General features: G+C 44.2%; 1 protein-coding gene across 1 annotated transcript in view; it reads right to left on the bottom strand.

Annotated features, from left to right (window-relative positions):
• The window catches only part of PSMA7 (proteasome 20S subunit alpha 7), an 84,951-nt gene that overhangs the window by 40,267 nt on the left and 26,367 nt on the right, over positions 1 to 18,317 (bottom strand). The window contains exon 3 of the mRNA XM_033963930.1: positions 12,360 to 12,484. Within this exon, the coding sequence (XP_033819821.1) occupies positions 12,360 to 12,484 (125 nt within the window). The remainder of the gene's footprint in view (positions 1 to 12,359; positions 12,485 to 18,317) is intronic.

Raw genomic sequence — 18,317 nt, 5'->3', positions numbered from 1 at the left:
TTGTGAACCGCTTAGAACTCTCGGATATGGCGATATATAAAAATAAATTTTTTTATTATACTATGAGAACACCAATCCTTTCTATCCTTCAAATTTACACTCATTACATGTAACAGAAATGGTCAAGCAGCAGGCTGAGGTCAAACTAGAGAACACAGTGCACTTGTATTTAACACACACTAACGAATCTGTAACAAGCAATGCTTACTGTTTCAACAGGTCCTATGCTAAAGAGGAACCACCAGTGTTAGACAGAACTTAAATGTTACTACTACTATTTATCAATTCTATAGCGCTGCAAGGTGCATGCAGCACTGTACATTTAAGAACATAAGACTAGCCTTACTGGGTCAGACCAAAGGTCCATCAAGCCCAGTAGCCCGTTCTCACGGTGGCCAATCCAGGTCACTTGTACCTGGACAAAACCCAAAGAGTAGCAACATTCAATGCTACCGATCCAAGGCAAGCAGTGGCTTGCCCCATATGTTTCTCAATAACAGACTATGAACTTTTCCTCCAGGAAATTGTCCAAACCCTTCTTAAAACCAGCTACCTATCTGCTCTTACCACAACCTCTGGCAAGATGCACTAAAGTCAGCAATTGTCTAACAATCATCACTAAAACAGTTTTGACTGGTTTAGCGAAGATCACATTTACTGACCCGTGGTTTTATGCACAATCACTCATTCTCTGATCTGACTGTGCAAATAAGCTCATTAATATTGAAATGTCTTGTAAACTAGCAGAATGATTGATGTTCGAACATGGTTTCCCAACTCACAAAAAAAAGTGATTGCTTTTAGCGATCTGAAAAGTGCAACTGGTCAAGACCAGTCGCTTACCTTTTCCATCAATGCAAAAATATTTATAACATGCTAAACTTTTTTTTTTTTAATGGGCACAGATACTGCGTGTTTGTTACACACGCACAATATCTGCCTCATTAAAAAAAAAGAAAGTGCCCCCCCACCGCTGACAGCCCTCCCTGACATCTCTCTGCCAACCCCCCCCCCCCAAAGCAGCGAAAACAGCAGGAGGGATACCCACTCCATCCTGCCAATGGAGTCCCACCCCATGCCAGGCGCTGCCCCCCTCCCCTCCCCTCCCCACAAGAAAAGGCAGGAGGGACATCCATTCCCTTCTCGGTGCATCATTACATTACTTTAGTGACTTATATTCCGCCTTTACCTTGCAGTTCTAAGCGGATTACAGTATAAGACAGCTGGACATATCCAGGAAGTTACACTTTAGGGGAAGTTTACAGTTCTAAGCGGGATATAGTATAAGATAGCTGGAATTTTCTAGGAAGTTACAATTGGGGGATGCTTACATAATAGATGCAAGGAATTACAGTTTAAGGGATGTTTACATAGTAGATGCTTGGGGATTACTGTATAGGGAAGGTTTAAAAGAGGAGGCAGAGGGGAAAAGTTGGGGAAGGGAGGAGAATTGAGGAATACTAGTAGGGAAGAAGGGTTTAGGCTTGGTTACTTGTTCGGTCAGTTGGGAGGTTGTACAGGGAGGGGCCTAAGGCCCTGATTGGCTCAGACGCCTAAGGCCCCTCCTGCTCTCCTCACAAAAAGATACTGAGGGGGTGGGGGGAGGTTTGGAGGAACATCTGTTGGCAGAAGGGAAGGGGCATCATTCCAGCCTTTTATCGGGGGGCGGGGGGGAGAGGAGCACTCCATTAGCGTGGGGGCACTCCATTAGCAGGATGGAATGGGCAGCCCTCATGCCATTTTTTTCTTTGCCGGGGGGGGGGGGGGAGAGGGGAAGGTCCCAGTGCATCTGGAAGGGCCATCATCGGAGAGGGGATTTTTTCCTTTTTTAATGGAGCAGATATTGTACACATATAACACATACATAGCATCTATGCCCATTAAAAAAAGGTTTCCTATCCCAATCAGCTGAGTGGCATGATGCTTCCCCTGCCTTTCAGCTCTTCAGGCTTCCCTTTCCCGCTCTGCGCATGTGTGAGAATCGCTCTCACAGTGATCAATCTGAAGGGAGAGTAGGGGATTATATCAAACCTCTGTACAAATCATTGCATGCAAAATTTTTAGTGCATCAATAGCTCTCTTAGAATCATTCAAAAATCGGATTGGAGCAGACCCAGACAGTCTTACTAATCCTTTTTAGTGCATTTGGGCCTCAGTAATTAAATAAATCAATACCAAAAAAAAATAATAATAATAATCAGGGAAACAATAAAATCTTCACAAATCACAATAATAAAACACCTAAGAAATAACAAATCAAGATAAACTTTAGGAGATTGCTGAAATTTTTGTTTAAAAAAAATGAAGGTAGGATGATTCTTGTTTGAATGTGAATAGGTAGCAAATTCCAATGTTTCACTACTTGAAATTAAATGAACCTGTAAAATATCTTTAACAATAAACAGCTGCTCTTGTTGGAAAATTTAAAAGCAAAGCTTTCTTCATGCAGGAAATTATTTTTGGAAAAAGGAGGAGAGGTTTACACATGCAATTGGAACCTAGCCCTCCCTGACATCTCTGCTCTAAAAAACATAGTACATATTTTAAAAAAGCAACATGCCTGTATTGGCAGGCAAGGAAGTTTGACAAGATATGGAGTTGCTCTTCAGTACAGTGAGCATTAAAGGTCAATTTTGTTGCTGCATTTTGAAGAACCTGTAGACAAGTTGAGGATGCTTCAGTGAATTCTTTATTAGAAAAGACTGCAAAATAATCCACAACAGATTATATATTTGCTTGAGCTAATACATTAAAAAAAGCTTAACTCAATTTTCAGAACAATAAACCTAAAAGAGAAATCCTAGCTCTACTCAAGCCCAGTTATATAACTGTCTTGGGAGAATGTTCCTAGGAAGACACTAATCCCCTCCTCACCAGCTCAAACACGCGGGCCACATGTGGCCCCCCCGGGACTATTTTGCGGCCCGCAATCTGTCCTCGACTAAAGCAGGGATCTCCAATCTACTTCCCTTCCAACTGCCCTCCCCCAAGCCACCGCAATCGAGGAACAGGCCAGCGCCCGAGGTCTTACTTCTCCCTGCCCTCCCCCAAGCCACTACCATCGGGAAACAGGACGCCACCGCCGCAATCGGAGAACAGGCCGCGCCGAGGTCCTAACTCTCCCTGTTTATCTTCCCCAGCTCGGAGCCGACCAATTCTCGCCACTCGATGTCAATTCTAACGTCGGGGAGGAAGTTCCGGGCCAGCCAGAAGTCCCTCCCCGACGTTAGAATTGACGTCGGGTGGCGAGAATTGGTCGGCCCCGCGCTGGGGAAAATAAGCAGGGAGAGTTAAGACCTCGGCGCGGCCTGTTCCCCGATTGCGGCGGTGGCGGCCTGTTCCCCAATGGTAGTGGCTTGGGGGAGGGCAGGGAGAAGTAAGACCTCGGGCGCTGGCCTGTTCCCCGATTGCGGCGGTGGCGGCCTGTTCCCCAATGGTAGTGGCTTGGGGGAGGGCAGGGAGAAGTAAAGAAAGAAAGGGGAGGGGGGACAGAGAGACAGAAAGAAAGAAGGGAGACGGAACACAGACAGAAAGGGGCATGGAGAGAGAAAGACAGAAAGGGGCATGGAGAGAGAAAGACAGAAAGAAAGGGGGCACGGAGAGAGAGAGAAAGAAAGAAGGGGGCAGGGTGAAAGAAATAAAAAGTTGGGGGAGGGAAGGAGACAGATGCCAGACCAGGGGAAAGGAAGGAAGAAAGGAGGGAGAGAAAGGAAAGAAAGATGTCAGACCATGGAAATAGGGACAGAAGAAGAGAGAGACAGAAGGGAAGGTAAGACATGGAAACGTAGATTTTGAAAAGAAAGCAGTTAATGCCAAAGATAGATGAAAGGCAGAAAGTGAAGATGGAGAGAAAACCAGTCAAAGGACAAGAAGACCCTGGAAACATAGTTAAATGCACAGAAAAATAAAGTCACCAGACAACAAAGGTAGGGAAAATGATTTTATTTTCAATATAGTGATTGAAATGTGTCAGTTTTGAGAAAGGAAAGATATTAAACTTTAAATGTGAGGGCTGCAGAAAAAATAGGGTTCTTGGAGGGCCGCAGAAAAAATAGTTAATGACAATTTTGCATAAAGTAAAACTCTTTATAGTTTATAAATCTTTCCTTTAACTGTTAAAGGAAAATTTATAAACTATAAAGAGTTTTACCTCATGCAAAGTTGTCATTTTTTTAATAAGACATTAACTATTTTTTTCTGTGGCCCTCCAAGTACTACAAATCCAAAATGTGGCCCCACTAAGGGTTCGAGTTTGAGACCACTGAGCTCAAATGAAGCACAGCTGTTCAACTGGCTCAAGAGCTAATCCAGAAACCAGTCCAGGAGATGCAAACTATCAAAACCAACAGCTCAAGACAGAATACTGAACATTCTATCCATGCACAGTGTCTTTCTAAGGCAAACTACATAGAGCATGGATTAATAAGAAAGCCAACAATCTACTACATTTCTTTGAAGGGATGAACAAGTGTGGATAAAGGACATCTAAGTCAGGGCGGAGAAATGTCCATTATCAAAACCACTAGATGACCAAATTCTTTTTTTCAAAAATGACCTATTTGGATGTCTTGGCCATCAGGATCTCCAACCTTAGGATGCCTAACTTTGCCATTTTCAACCACAAAAACGTCCATGTTCAAAACGTCCAAATCCAGATCATCTGTACATGGGAGGGGCCAGCATTGTAATGGACTGGCCACACAAGACACCCCAACAGTGCAGTAGGGCACTTTAGAGGGCATTGCTGTGAACTTCACATAAAGGATGCCAGAAGTACATCTCATTATAATCCCTTTATAATGTATGGTGAGCCCTCCAAAAACTCCCCCAAAACCTACTATATCCACCTGTCTACCATCCCCATAACCCTTACGGCAGCCATTCAGTGAGCACGCCAGACCAGGCAGGAACATGAAAACCTGGTGCCTGCCTTTTGCATCGCTCTGCCCGAACAGGAAAACAGCCATCCAGCGACGGAGGCAGGCAGGAGTGAGGGAAAAAAAAAGGTACCGGGGGCTCTCTATTGGAGGGGGCTATGCCGTCTATGGGTTTTTCGCTCTTTAAGACCCTGTTCCAGCCTACCACTAGACCAGTGGTTCCCAACCCTGTACTGGAGGACCACCAGGCCAATCGGGATTTCAGGCTAGCCCTAATGAATATGCATGAGAGAGATTTCCATATAAAGCACAGTTACTTATCATAACAGGTGTTATCCAGGGACAGCAGGCAGATATTCGCGACATGTGGGTGACGTCATCCACGGAGCCCCAACGCGGACAGCTTTTCAAGCAAACTTGATTGAAGATCTCAAGTTTGCTAGTACTGCTCCGCGCATGTGCGTGCCTTCCCACTCAGCTAGAGAGCGCGTCTCCTCAACGTGGTCTTCAGTTCAGATAGATAGCAAAGAAGCCAACCCGGGGAGGTGGGAGGGTTGCGAGAATATCTGCCTGCTGTCCCTGGATAACACCTGTTATGGTAAGTAACTGTGCTTTATCCCAGGACAAGCAGGCAGCATATTCTCGACATGTGGGTGACCTCCAAGCTAACTAGGAAGGGACGGTGGGAGAGTTGGCAATTTAGGAGAACAGATTACGCAAAAACGAGGCCGTCAAGGTGAGCCCCCTAGGCATATGCGGAGGAGTCTGTCGTCAGAACCTTCCGCGGCGGGGGCATGAGAAAGAGAAAACCTCTCCAAAGATTTGAAGAGAGCATCCACCAATGGAGCGAACGCCTCAAGGAGGGAGTCACCGCAATGCGTTGAGAGGCGGGATCCTGGTCCTGCCTCCACTGGGACGCCAGAGTCCACTGAGGTATTCAGAGGTGAAGTTTGGCAAAAGGAGTCACATGAACGGTGGAGGCCATGTGTCCCAACAGGATCATCATCTGTTTGGCGGAGGCCATGGACTGAAGGGAGACCTGCCAGCAGAGGTGGATGAGGGCGGCCTGCCAAGGCTGAGGCAGAAACGAGCGGAGGCAAACCGTGTCCAGTACCGCCCCAATGAACTGCAGAGATTGAGAGGGGCACAACTGGGATTTGGGAAAGTTGACCTCGAAGCCCAGGTGCTAAAGGAAGATAATAGTCCGTCGGGTCGCTGAGATACTGAAGCCCTTGGCTCAGTGTGTGGTGGTGGCTAAGAAAGCAAACAGAATGTTAAGAATTATCAGGAAAGAAATGGAAAACAAAGATAAAAATGTTATCATGCCTTTGTATCGTTCTATGGTGCAGCCACACCTCGAATACTGTGTGCAGTTCTGGTTGCTGGTTAGCGACACAGGCAGCAAAGATAGATACTACCATCACCAATCTACTGACCAAATCAATAGACATTAAAGCATTCCGAAAAGAAATCAAAACTCATCTCTTCAAAAAACACTTCCCATCATCATAACCTCACAAAATTATTAGAAAATGCTCTCATGACTACCCTAACACCACCACCAGCAACACCTCGAATCCGGACAGTATTAGCTCTATTCGTCTAAACAACAGAATCCGGACAATATTATCTCTATTCGTCTAAACAACCTATCACTATCTACTATCTACTACCAATCTATCCTGGAAAAGTCCAGAATAACAATTGTAACTTAACGCATTCTTGATTATATGTACTGCAATGCTACTGGAAATGTCCAGTCTTCTAACTTGTAATCCGCTTAGAACCGCAAGGCACAAGCGGAATAGAAATCACTAATGTAATGTTGCTGCATCTCAAAAAACATATAGCGGGCAACAAAAATGATAAAAGGGATGGGACAACTTCCATATGAGGAAAGGCTAAAGCGGCTAGGGCTCTTCAGCCTGGAGGAGATGGCTCAGGGGCGATATGATAGAGTGGAGTGGAACAAGCAGATGTGAATCGCTTGTTTACTTTATCCATAAATAGGACTAGAGGGCATGCAAAGAAAGTATTAGATTTAAAGCAAACTGGAGAAAACATTTCTTCACTCAACGGGTAATTAAACTCTAGAATTCATTGCCAGGAAATGTAGTGCAAGTAGTAACTTAGAAGATCTAAAGGCAGTTTGGATAATTTTCTAAAAGAGAAGTCTGAAAGCCATTAAGAAATCTATAAGGATATGCCCTCACAATGTAATCTTTCGGTGTTTTGTACATGTGTATGTTTTTGTCTAGTCTATTATGGGTGTGCACTAGAGGTCCTGGGTTCAATGCCCTCAGAGGACCGGTGGAAAGTGAAATTAATGAAAATGACAGCCAAGAGTGATTGCATAAAATATATTGTGTTGAAATAGGTTTAATATTACATAAATGCAATGCTTAGAAGAAAAATACATCATACATATACAGTCAAACCTCGGTTTGCAAGTAACCCGGTTTGCGAGTTTTTTGCAAGACGAGCAAAACATTCTCGCAAATCTTGTCTCGCAAACCGAGTGTTGACTCGATTTGCGAGCACCCCCCCCCCCCCGATAACCAGCATCGCTCCCCCTCCACTCACACAGGCCCCCCGTGCGAACCGGCACCCCCCGCCCGAACAACTTCAAACTTACCCCCCGTCCGGCACCGGCACACAGCCCACAGGACGTGCCGGTGCCGCTTGAAGAAGTTCCTGCCTCTGCTGGGCCTTGAGCATGCATCTGTGCATACTCAAGGCCATCTAGTTCTCCCTCTCGCCGAGGTTAAGGCATTTTGGAGGGCTATTCTTTATTTTTTGGAGAGGCTCTTTGGCCGGTCACTACCGTTGTCCCCTGTTGGATTACTACAGGATCGTTGAGTCTTTTCATGTCTCCAACATGGGGCATCGGATGCTGCTGCGGAAGGCTGCTGTGCTGGGTAAGAAACTAATTCTTGCAGTTTGGATGCTGGAGACCGCACTTACTTTTTGGGCCTGGCATAATCGTTTCCATACGCTGATACTACTGGAGCAACGGCATGCCCATCTCACCTTTAAGCGTATGCAAGTTGTTTTTATTGCAGATTTGGGATGCTTATATAGTTTTTGTCTCCTAGGGCTTGAAGCTTAGTTTTGAATTCCTTCTAAATTGGGGAATATTTCTTTTTATTTCTTCTTTCTCTTCTCGCTCTTGGGTACTCACCATGGTGTGTTTGTGGGTGGAGGAGTGCAGCAGGTATGTATGAGGTGGTATGGTTGTGAGAATGCTTGGTTCAATTATAGGGGGCTGGATATAAGGAGGGACCTATCAGAGGGGGCTGTTGATTTTCTTGCGTTTGGGGGAAGGGGGTCTTTGCTCATTGATTGTCGGAGAATATCAGAGTACAGCTCTCTGACGAATGTGCCTGCTGGTTTCTTTATATTTGAGGGGTTGGGGATTTTGTTCAGGGGGATATTTCCTCACTACTGGTTCTTGGGGTGGGTGAGAATTGTTACTTGCTGGTTTTATTCGTCTGCTCCTACTCACTGTGTTTGATGAGGGAAGTCTCTGATCTTGTTGGGGGGTTCGGGGGAGGGGAGGTGTTGCGAGGGGGGGGGAACCTTCCGTTTGAAAATTTTTGATGACTGCCTATTTGCTGTATGTTACTCCTTGCATCTTACCTCTGTTTTGTATTCTTGGAGAGTGGTTTTGGAATTGCTAGGTTTTATTTGGGTTTTGTCATCAATAAAAATTATTTAACCTAAATATAATCTCCCATAGGCATTTTCCGACATTGGTTAGGCCAACAGAAAATGCTGACAGCTAACAATGTAAGGCTGACAAAATCATTCCTAGGATAAGCAGTATAAAATCTGTTTCTCTCCGTACCTTTGACCCTGGTTAGCCACTGTTGGATACTGTCCCAGTATGGCAACTCTTTATGTTCTTATACATTAACTATTTTGTCTCTGACTCCATCCGTTGGTAAAGCCATAAGCCACTTGTTCTAGACTAGTTTGGTATGGACACTAAGGAAATAAGCTTCAACCTTTTTACAAAATGCTTAAAAACTATTCTAGCCAGATCTCAACTAGTGACACATTCCACAAACATGATCATGTGACAGATAAATGAGTGATTTTTACCAGAAAATTATCAGAAACTGAATTTTCTCCCTCTTTAGACAACATAAGGGAAGATTTATGTACCTACCATGTTAATCTTCTTTCTAGGAGATGAGAACGTCAGTCTTGAACCAGTGGGTTTATACACCTTCACCCACGGGGTGTGTATAGAGCCTAATTTGCATTATTCAGCTCCACCTCCCTTCTGCCTGGGCTGTCTTGTACTACTTAGTTCGTATCAAAGCAGGTGGTCAACCCTGGAGAATAAACATAAGAGGGAGGGGTATGGAGATTCTCCCCGAGAAACAAATCTGTTCTGTTCATAACACACAGATAGCATTAAGAATGATGAACATTTTATAACCCCTAACAAGGCAGAACACGGGTCATCTACTTGAGTGCAGCCTGCACTAACAGGCACAGGGTCCTATAGAATACCTCCTGGTTTCTTGAGATAGGCGAGTTTCTCTTATCTCAGCTCTTGAGGCACAGGGTTCTATAGAATACCTCCTGGTTTCTTGAGATAGGCGAGCTTCTCTTATCTCAGCTCTTGCTAGAGGCCAAGAGAAGAAGTTAGCTGTCTGGAGCTACAGACAAGTCCGATACAGAATAGCAGGCTAAGAATCATCTTACAGGGTGGGCTTCAAGATTGACGTTCCTATCTCCTAGAAAAAAGATTAACAAAGTAGGTACCTAATCTTCCCTTCTAGTTCAATAAGAATGTCAATCTTGAACCAGTGGGACATGTCAAAGCAGTTCCTGGAATCTAGGGTGGGACAGCACTGAAGCTCTGAAAGTGGTATCCAATTTTTGCCGCTACATCCACTCTGTAAAATTTTTTTTAAAGTATGGAGAGAGGACCACGTGGCCTCTCTACAAATCTCTCCTGTGGACACTGCTTTTGACTACACTCAGGAGGAAACTATACTCCTAGTAGAGTGGGCCTTCAGGGAAGTCGGAGATATCTTACTGCTTCCAATATAAGCTGACAAAATAGCCTTTCAAATTCATCTGGAAATGGTCACTTTTGAAGCTAGTTGAACCTGGTAGCTACTGCTCGCTAACACAAAGATGATCCGACAGCCGAAATTCATTTGTCACTTCTAGGTAATGCAGCAACACTCTACGCACATCTAGCAACTTTATGATTCTGAAGGCATACATGCCGGCAACTGGATCTCCTGGTTAACTTGAAAAATGAACACTACCTTCAGCAAGAAGGATGGGACTGTGTGCCGTACAATTTCCAACTCCAATATTCTGAGGAAAGGTTCCCTGCAGGATAGAGCCTGCAGTTCTGATACTCATTGTGCAGATGTGATAACCACAAAAAATGCTGCTTTCACAGTGACATCCATTCTTGACACCTCCTCCAACAGCTCATATGGAGCTCTAGCTAGAGCTTGCAGGACAAGATTCAGATTCCACGTTGGGTAAAGGGTGCCATATTGGTGGATACAGACGAAATGCTCCATTCAAAAATCTGGATACATCTGGATGAGAGGCCAATATTCCTTTGCTGGTCCAAGGTCTGAAGCACGAGAGACCCGCGATGTGTACTTTGAGGAAGCCCACTGCTAGGCTTTTTTTCAAGCCCTTCTTGGAGAAATGCTAGCTCTATTGCAATTGGGGCTGCAACCAAATCCTCATTCTGTTGTGTACATCAGCTCTGGAAACTTTTCCAGGCTTTCACATAGACTGACAGTGTTGTGTGCTTCTTGGACCTCAGGAGAGTGGCAATGACCACTTTCTAATAGCCTTTGCACGTTTATGCTGAGCGCTCAAGAGCCACGCTATAAGACCAAAGTACTCCAGATGTTCAAGGGCAATAGGGTCCTGTGTTAACAATCCTAGATGACAAGGTAGCCTGAGACCCTGTATCCTGCTTCAGATGGACCAGATCTGCATACCACAGATGTCTCGACTAGTATGGCGCCACCAGGACTACCAGTCCCTGATGGTCCATTATTCTTTGCAGGACTCTGCCCATCATGTGCCACAGAGGGAAGGCATACAGCAGCCCCTCCCAGGGCCACGGCTGCACCAGAGCATCCAAGACATCACTAACTGGCTCATATCTTCAGCCAAAGAACCGAGCTGCTTTCTTCTTGGATACTGATGCCAAGATGTTGATTGTTGGACATCCCCAGTGACTTGCAATGGTGTCAAATGTGTCCTGAGATAAAGTCCATTGTCCAGGATTTAGGAAATGGCAGTGTTTGCTCTGAATAACCACATGAACAGGTTTCATACCTCCTCAGACCTTGCTTCCATCTCTGGAGGCGGCCAGTCTGACCTGGGACCCAGACTATCTGGGATCCCAAATCACTAGAGGAACTAGGAGAGGCCAAGTCCGTGGCTCCCATCCCCCATGTGCTGCGCTGCATGTGAAACACAGACGGTCCTTGGCTGGCCAGCCATCCACTGCAAATCTGGCATGAATCCAGAGTATCCTGGCCTGAGGAGTCCATCTAACCTGATTTTGAGCAAAACCGAGGTGTTTTGAGGCAGATAGAGGCTTCTATTCAAAAACAGTGATTTTGGTGATAAAAATGGACTGTGGGAACTATACTAAGGGGCCAAAAACTAGCGATTCTAGGCTTTTAGAGTAGAGGATCCTGGCTCTTGCCCCAGAAGTGAAAAAAACACTTCTGGGAGATCCCCAATTTTGTGTTATGGGATGTCAGCCCTATACCTCACTGTACCAGGAGCTGCCTAGGCTGATACTGCAGCCAGCTGAAAAGGAGAGTCTCTCTGCCTTAGGCAAGCCTGGAAACCAGACTGCTTGCTTCTTTCGACTGCCTCTCAGTCCCTTTGGTGTGACTGAGACCTCACAAAAATTCTTGCATGAACCGGGGGAAGAGAACACAGTCAGCCCTGATCCTGGAGAATTACCATGGAGTTATTTAGCCTGCACTCAAGCCCACTGCGGACAGAACCTGGGGCAAGCTTTGCTCCAATTGGACCAGTCCCTGAGCTCCTGGACTGTTAGTGCAAGCAAGCCAGCCAAGTTGGTATACCGCAAAGCAGTTTGCCCCTTGGCTACCGACTTCTAATCAGAAAGTCTGTGTACTTCCACAGTCAGAGATGTCCCAAGACCAGGAGCCTCTAAGGCACCAAAAAGCCTCTTGACCCGATAATTAAAACCCCCTAAGAAAGAAAGACAGGCTCCTACCATCTCGCATGTAGAGAGAATAACCGAAGAGTATAGGACAACCCAGGGAGAAAGGAGGCGGAGCGGGAAAATGCAAATGAGGTTCTCTACACACACTTGTTCAAGACTAATGTTCCTATTGAACTAGAAAAGAAATTGTGAGGAGGAACTCAAATCAAAAACTATACTGATTACGGCAAATTTTTTTAATTTTAATACCACCTTTTACTCACAAATTTCTGTACCTGCTTAAGGCTGGCAATGTAACGTGTGATATATTCCACTGTGACAGGGTCTTCCACTGTAAGTCTGTGACTCTGGCACTCCACACGGGCTCTGTTTATAACTATCCTGGCATCAGCTGTAAGGCCTTCAAAGGAAAAGAAACACTTTAGAGCCAGTTCCCAGACCCTGGCACAGGAACCTGAGCCTGTGACTGAAGAATTGTGAAAGAAACCATGAGGCATGGCTTATCTAGGGCAACAGACTAGACCAGGGGTCTCAAAGTCCCTCCTTGAGGGCCGCAATCCAGTCGGGTTTTCAGGATTTCCCCAATGAATATGCATTGAAAGCAGTGCATGCACATAGATCTCATGCATATTCATTGGGGAAATCCTGAAAACCCAACTGGATTGCGGCCCTCAAGGAGGGACTTTGAGATCCCTGGACTAGACAGAGCAGATATAAAATAACAGAAAAATCCATGGCTAGGTATCACATCGCACCAAATCCTATGTCTGGTTCTGACTGAGCTGGAAACTCATGGGTCAAACCTTAAAAAGAGATTCAGTTTTCAATTATCACTTTAAATACTAAAGAACAGAAGTTGCATCGACTGATTTGTTCTCTCAACAGATTCTTGACACATACAAAAATTCAGCAAGTTTGTTTTAGCTTTGTTCATCACTAGATCAGTACATGTACACCAAAACAATGGGGAAAAAGCTAGATTGTGAGCCTTCGGGACAGCTAGGGAAATCCAAAGTACCATTTTTATTTATTTTATTTTAATGTATCTTTAATCTATCTTCATTGTAAACCGCTTTGAACCTCACGGTATAGCGGTATATAAGAAATCAAATCAAATCAATCAAAAACTGAAGAATTTATCAAACAGAGAATTACCATCGCAAATTACATTACACAAAACCTGAATGCTTTCCATTCACTGCTGGTCCTTGGCTCCTCATGTTGTGCAGAAAAAAAAAGGTAACACAGCAGTTTCTAACTCAAATCAAAAGATAAAGATTTTACCACAGGTGCTTTGGTTATTACCTTTACCATTCTCCTATAGCACATGTGTTAAACACAGCAGGCCTAATCCGGCCCACCTGGCCTTTTTATGTGGCCCACAGCAATGCTCCCGAATTTCCCTCTCTCAGAGGCCAGTGTGTCCTCCCTTCCGCGTTGGTCCGACGTCGCCATCATGCCAGAAAGTCTGCCGGCTTCGGCAGCGATTCAGCAGTATTGTCCATGGCTCCCCCTCCTGGCTTCTGTCTGCCGCGGTCCACCCAGGCGGAAACAGGAAGTTGCGCATCAATAGAGACAGACCGCAGTAGGTGAAAAGCAAGAAGAGGAGCCACGTACAACACTGCAGAATCGCTGAGACCAGAAGACTCCTCGGCTTGGCAGCAACATCCGGGCTGTGAGGTGAGAGGGACCGGTGCTGAAGGGAAAGGCAAGCTGGGCTGTGAGGAGAGCAAGATGAAGGGAGAGAGGTTGGACCTGGGGTAGTGTGGAGAAAGAGGGAAAAAGATACTTGAAGGGAGAACCGTTGGGAAAAGAAAGGGGGAAATGGTGGACCTGGGGAGAGGGAGGCAGGCAGACAGGGGGAGAGATGGGATGGGGCAGTTAGGAAGAGAAAGGGAGAGAAGTTGGATCTGGAGATGAAAAATTGATAGGTAGCTAAAAATTTAAAAAGGAGAAGGATGAGAAAGAGGGCGAGATTTGAGTGGACAGGCAGAAAAGAAAAAAGGAGAAAAATTGAAAGGGAAAAATCAATATGTTGGAGACAGGGACTGGAGCAAGAGAGAAGAGGAGAAAAAAAATGGACAGCAGACACTGGAAAGAAAATTAGAAGATAGACAAAATAAAAAAGAGAAACTGGCACTAAAAGCAAAATGACCAGACAACAAAAAGATAGAAAAAATAATTTTATTTTCTATTTTGTGATTATAATATGTCAGATTTGAAATGTGTATCCTGCCAGAGCTGGTGTTAACAGCAAGTGTGAACTAGGACCTAAAAGAGAGGGAAAGTCTTTTTTTATTTATTTTGTACCCAGCGTGGGGTTGAAGAAATTGTATCCCTATACTTCTACTAAGACTAACACCCTCCTTTGCTGGTGCGCAGTGTAGGTTTTGGAGGCGGCAGCAATTGATGCGACGCTCACAAAAGTCTTGTGAGCGTTGGAGCAGCCGCTGGTGCTGGGGCCCATGCTGTGCGTCAGCAAAAGAGGGGGTAAGTATCTTAATAAAAAAATCCGGCCTGCAACTTAGCCTGTGTTTTAGATTTCGGCCCCTTATGTGATTTGAGTTTGACACCCCTGTCCTAGAGTCTCACACAGGTGCATCTCAACCCAATCTACAAGATACACCCAGTCAGCTAGGTTTTCAGGATATTTACAATAAATTTGCATGTGACAGAAAGGAAGTAGTGCATGCAAATTTATCTCATGCATACTCATTGTGGATATCCTGAAAACCTGAGCAGTACTTTACACCAGCATTTCTCAACTTTATCCTGGAATACTAAACTAAACCTTAGGCTTATATATTGCATCTTCTCTATAACAGTAGAGCTCGGCACGGTTTACAAGAAAATTAGAAAGGAGAACAGATACAATATGGATTTGGAATAGTATAGAGAGGAGCGGAATTTACAACTTTGAAAATAGCCAAGTTTTCAGATGTTTTCGAAATGGTTGGAAAGAGCCCAGATTGCACAGATGAATAGGAAAATTATTCCACAGCTCAGTAATTTTGAAAAGAAGAGACTTCCCTAATTTGCCAATGTAGGTAACGCCTTTCAGCGTAGGAAACGACAATTTAATTTTTTTTAGATCTGGTAATGTCAGATCTTACAGAATTCCAAGACAGGGAAATTAAAGGAGGAAGATCTTAAATGTTAAGCAGGCACATTTAAACTAAACTAAACATTAAGTTTGTATACCGCATTATCTCCATAAAGACAGAGCTCGGCACGGTTTACAGGTAATTCAATAAATGAGGAAAGAACATAATAAGAAATTAGAGGTTATGAAGAGGATAGCTAGCTTTACATTTTAAATAGATAGCTTTACGTTTTGGAGAAAAGCCAGGTTTTCAGATGCTTTCAGAATAATTGGAATGATCCTAGGTTCCACAGCGGGGCAGGGAGGTTATTTCAAAACTCAGTGAGTTTGAAGAAAAGGGATTTCCCTAATTTACCTGCATACATGACGCCTTTTAACGAGAGGAAAGATAGTTTGAGTATGTGGGTGGATCTCGAAGAATGTGTCAGGTCTCGAAGAATTCCAGGATAGTGGAATTAGGAGAGGAAGGATGCCATGTAGGATCTTGAATATTAGGCAGGTACATTTAAAGTGAATCATAGAAATCATCAGAAGCCAGTGAAGTTTTGACAGAAGCGGGGAAACATGATCGAATTTGCTTTTTGCAAAGATCAATCTAGCCGCAGTGTTTTGGATCCGCTGAAGTCTTTGAAAGCTTTTCTTGGTCAAGCTTAAACAGATCAAATTACAATAATCCAGCCTCGAAAGAAACATAGAAACATAGAAGATGACGGCAGAAAAGGGCTACAGCCCATCAAGTCTGCCCACTCTGCTTACTCACCCCCTGTCTATGCCCTAATGACCCAATTTCCTTATCTTGACCCTCGTAGGGATCCCACATGGGTATCCCATTTATTCTTAAAGTCTGGCACGCTGTCTGCCTCGATCACCTGCACTGGAAGCTTGTTCCAATGATCAACTACTCTCTCTGTGAAGAAATACTTTCTGGTGTCGCCATGAAATTTTCCGCCCCTCAGTTTGAGCGAGTGCCCTCTTGTGGCCGAGGGTCCCTTGAGAAAGAAAATATCATCTTCCACTTCGACACGTCCTGTGAGGTACTTAAATGTTTCGATCATGTCTCCCCTCTCCCTACGTTCCTCGAGAGTGTAGAGCTGCAATTTGTTCAGTCTCTCTTCGTACGAGAGACCCTTGAGCCCCGAGATCATCCTGGTGGCCCTCCGCTGAACCGATTCAATTCTGTGCACATCTTTACTGTAATGTGGCCTCCAGAATTGCACACAGTACTCCAGATGAGTTCTCACCATGGCCCTGTACAACGGCATTATGACTTCAGGCTTTCGGCTGACGAAACTTCTATTGATACAACCCAATATCTGCCTTGCCTTAGATGAAGCCTTCTCCACTTGATTGGCAGTTTTCATGTCTGCACTGATGATTACTCCTAAATCTCGTTCTGCTGAAGTCCTAGTTAAAGTTTCTCCGTTCAAGAAGTACGTCCTGCATGGATTTCCGCTTCCGAGGTGCATGACCTTACATTTCTTAGCATTGAAGCCTAGCTGCCAGGTTGAGGACCAACTTTCCAATGTAAGCAGGTCCTGCACCATATAATTCTGTAAACTGCATTCACTTACTATATTACATAGTATGGCGTCATCGGCGAATAGTGTTATTTTACCTTGAAGCCCTTGAGTCAGATCCCCTATGAATATGTTGAAAAGGAGTGGACCCAGGATGATTGATTGAACAAGGACAGCAAAGTGTTGATGATGGAAACAGGATCTCACTTTCCTCAATATATGGAGACTAAAAAAGCATTTTTTTTTTTTTTACCAGAGAATTAAGATGGTCGGTGAATGAAAATATTGAATCTATGACGACACCCAGAACTTTACTTGAGAATTCAATCTTCAGTGAGGATCCTGAAGGCAACAGAATGGACGAAGGTAACTTTGTTTTGGACTCATTCAGTTTCATTTGTACAGTAAGGGCCCATGACTGAAGTTTCATTATACATTCTATTATATTCCCGATGAAGTTAGTGAAGTTCGAGTCAATCTCAAGGAGAACAAATATGTTGTCTGCATACGTAAATAGTGTTTCGCAGGGGGATAAATGAAAAAGTTTCAAAGTAGTCATGTAGATGTTGAAAAGAATAGGTGATAAAGGTGATCCCTGCAGGACTCCGCATAAAGGCTTCCAAGAGGATGACATGGTGCCATTCATATTAACAGTATACGAGCGAGATTGTAAATTTTGAAAACCAGTCTAAGGCTGTGGAATCAATACCTATCTCAGAAAGTTGGTAAATCAAAATATCATGGTGAACTACGTCGAAGGCCGCCAATAGATCGAATTGTAGCAAAATTGCAAACTTATTGCGCGCTTGCAATTGCTGAACCTTAGAGATTAGCGAGATCAGTAGAGATTCGGTACTGAGAATAGGTCTGAATCCATGTTGGCAAGATAAAAGAATGGAAAATCTCTCTATATATGATGAAAGCTGAGCGGATATAATGGACTCCAACATTTCGGTCAATAGAGGAATATTCGCTATAGGTCGATAGCTAGAAAGTGAGGATGGATCTAAGTCAGTTTTCTTCAATAGTGGGGACAGAAGTTTGGTAAGAGATGAAATGGCCTGAGTAGGAATTTTCTCATACAGATATGAAGGGAATGGGTCCAGAGAACATTTGCAGGATCTTAATTTATGACACAGGTTTGCAACCTGGGCTTCAGAATCAAACTCAAAGGCTGTCCAGATTCTATCTGCTGGAATTGTGATTAAGAACCTAAGAATTACCACTGCTGAGTCAAACCAATGGTTCATCTTGCTCAGCAGTCCGCTCACGCGGCGGCCCTTAGGTCAAAGACCAGTGCTTTACATTACATTACATTACATTAGTGATTTTTATTCCGCTTGTACCTTGCGGTTCAAAGCGGATTACATAAGAAGAGAACTGGACATTTCCAGGATGGTACATGACAATAGAGAATACAGTTTGAGGATAGAGACTTAATAACAGAATGATAGTAAAGACTTAATAACATCGGAAGATGTTTTGGACGGCAGTGTTTTGGTTTCTTAGGGGATGGGGTGAGGGAGGTTAGGTAGATTGTATATGCTTTTTGAACAGCAGTGTTTTGATTTCTTTACGGAATGTCTTGAGGTCTGATGTTGTGGTTAACAATC

Source organism: Geotrypetes seraphini, chromosome 11 (assembly GCF_902459505.1).
Source record: "Geotrypetes seraphini chromosome 11, aGeoSer1.1, whole genome shotgun sequence".
Taxonomy (NCBI): domain Eukaryota; kingdom Metazoa; phylum Chordata; class Amphibia; order Gymnophiona; family Dermophiidae; genus Geotrypetes; species Geotrypetes seraphini.
This window is presented reverse-complemented; position numbering and strand designations above follow the sequence as displayed.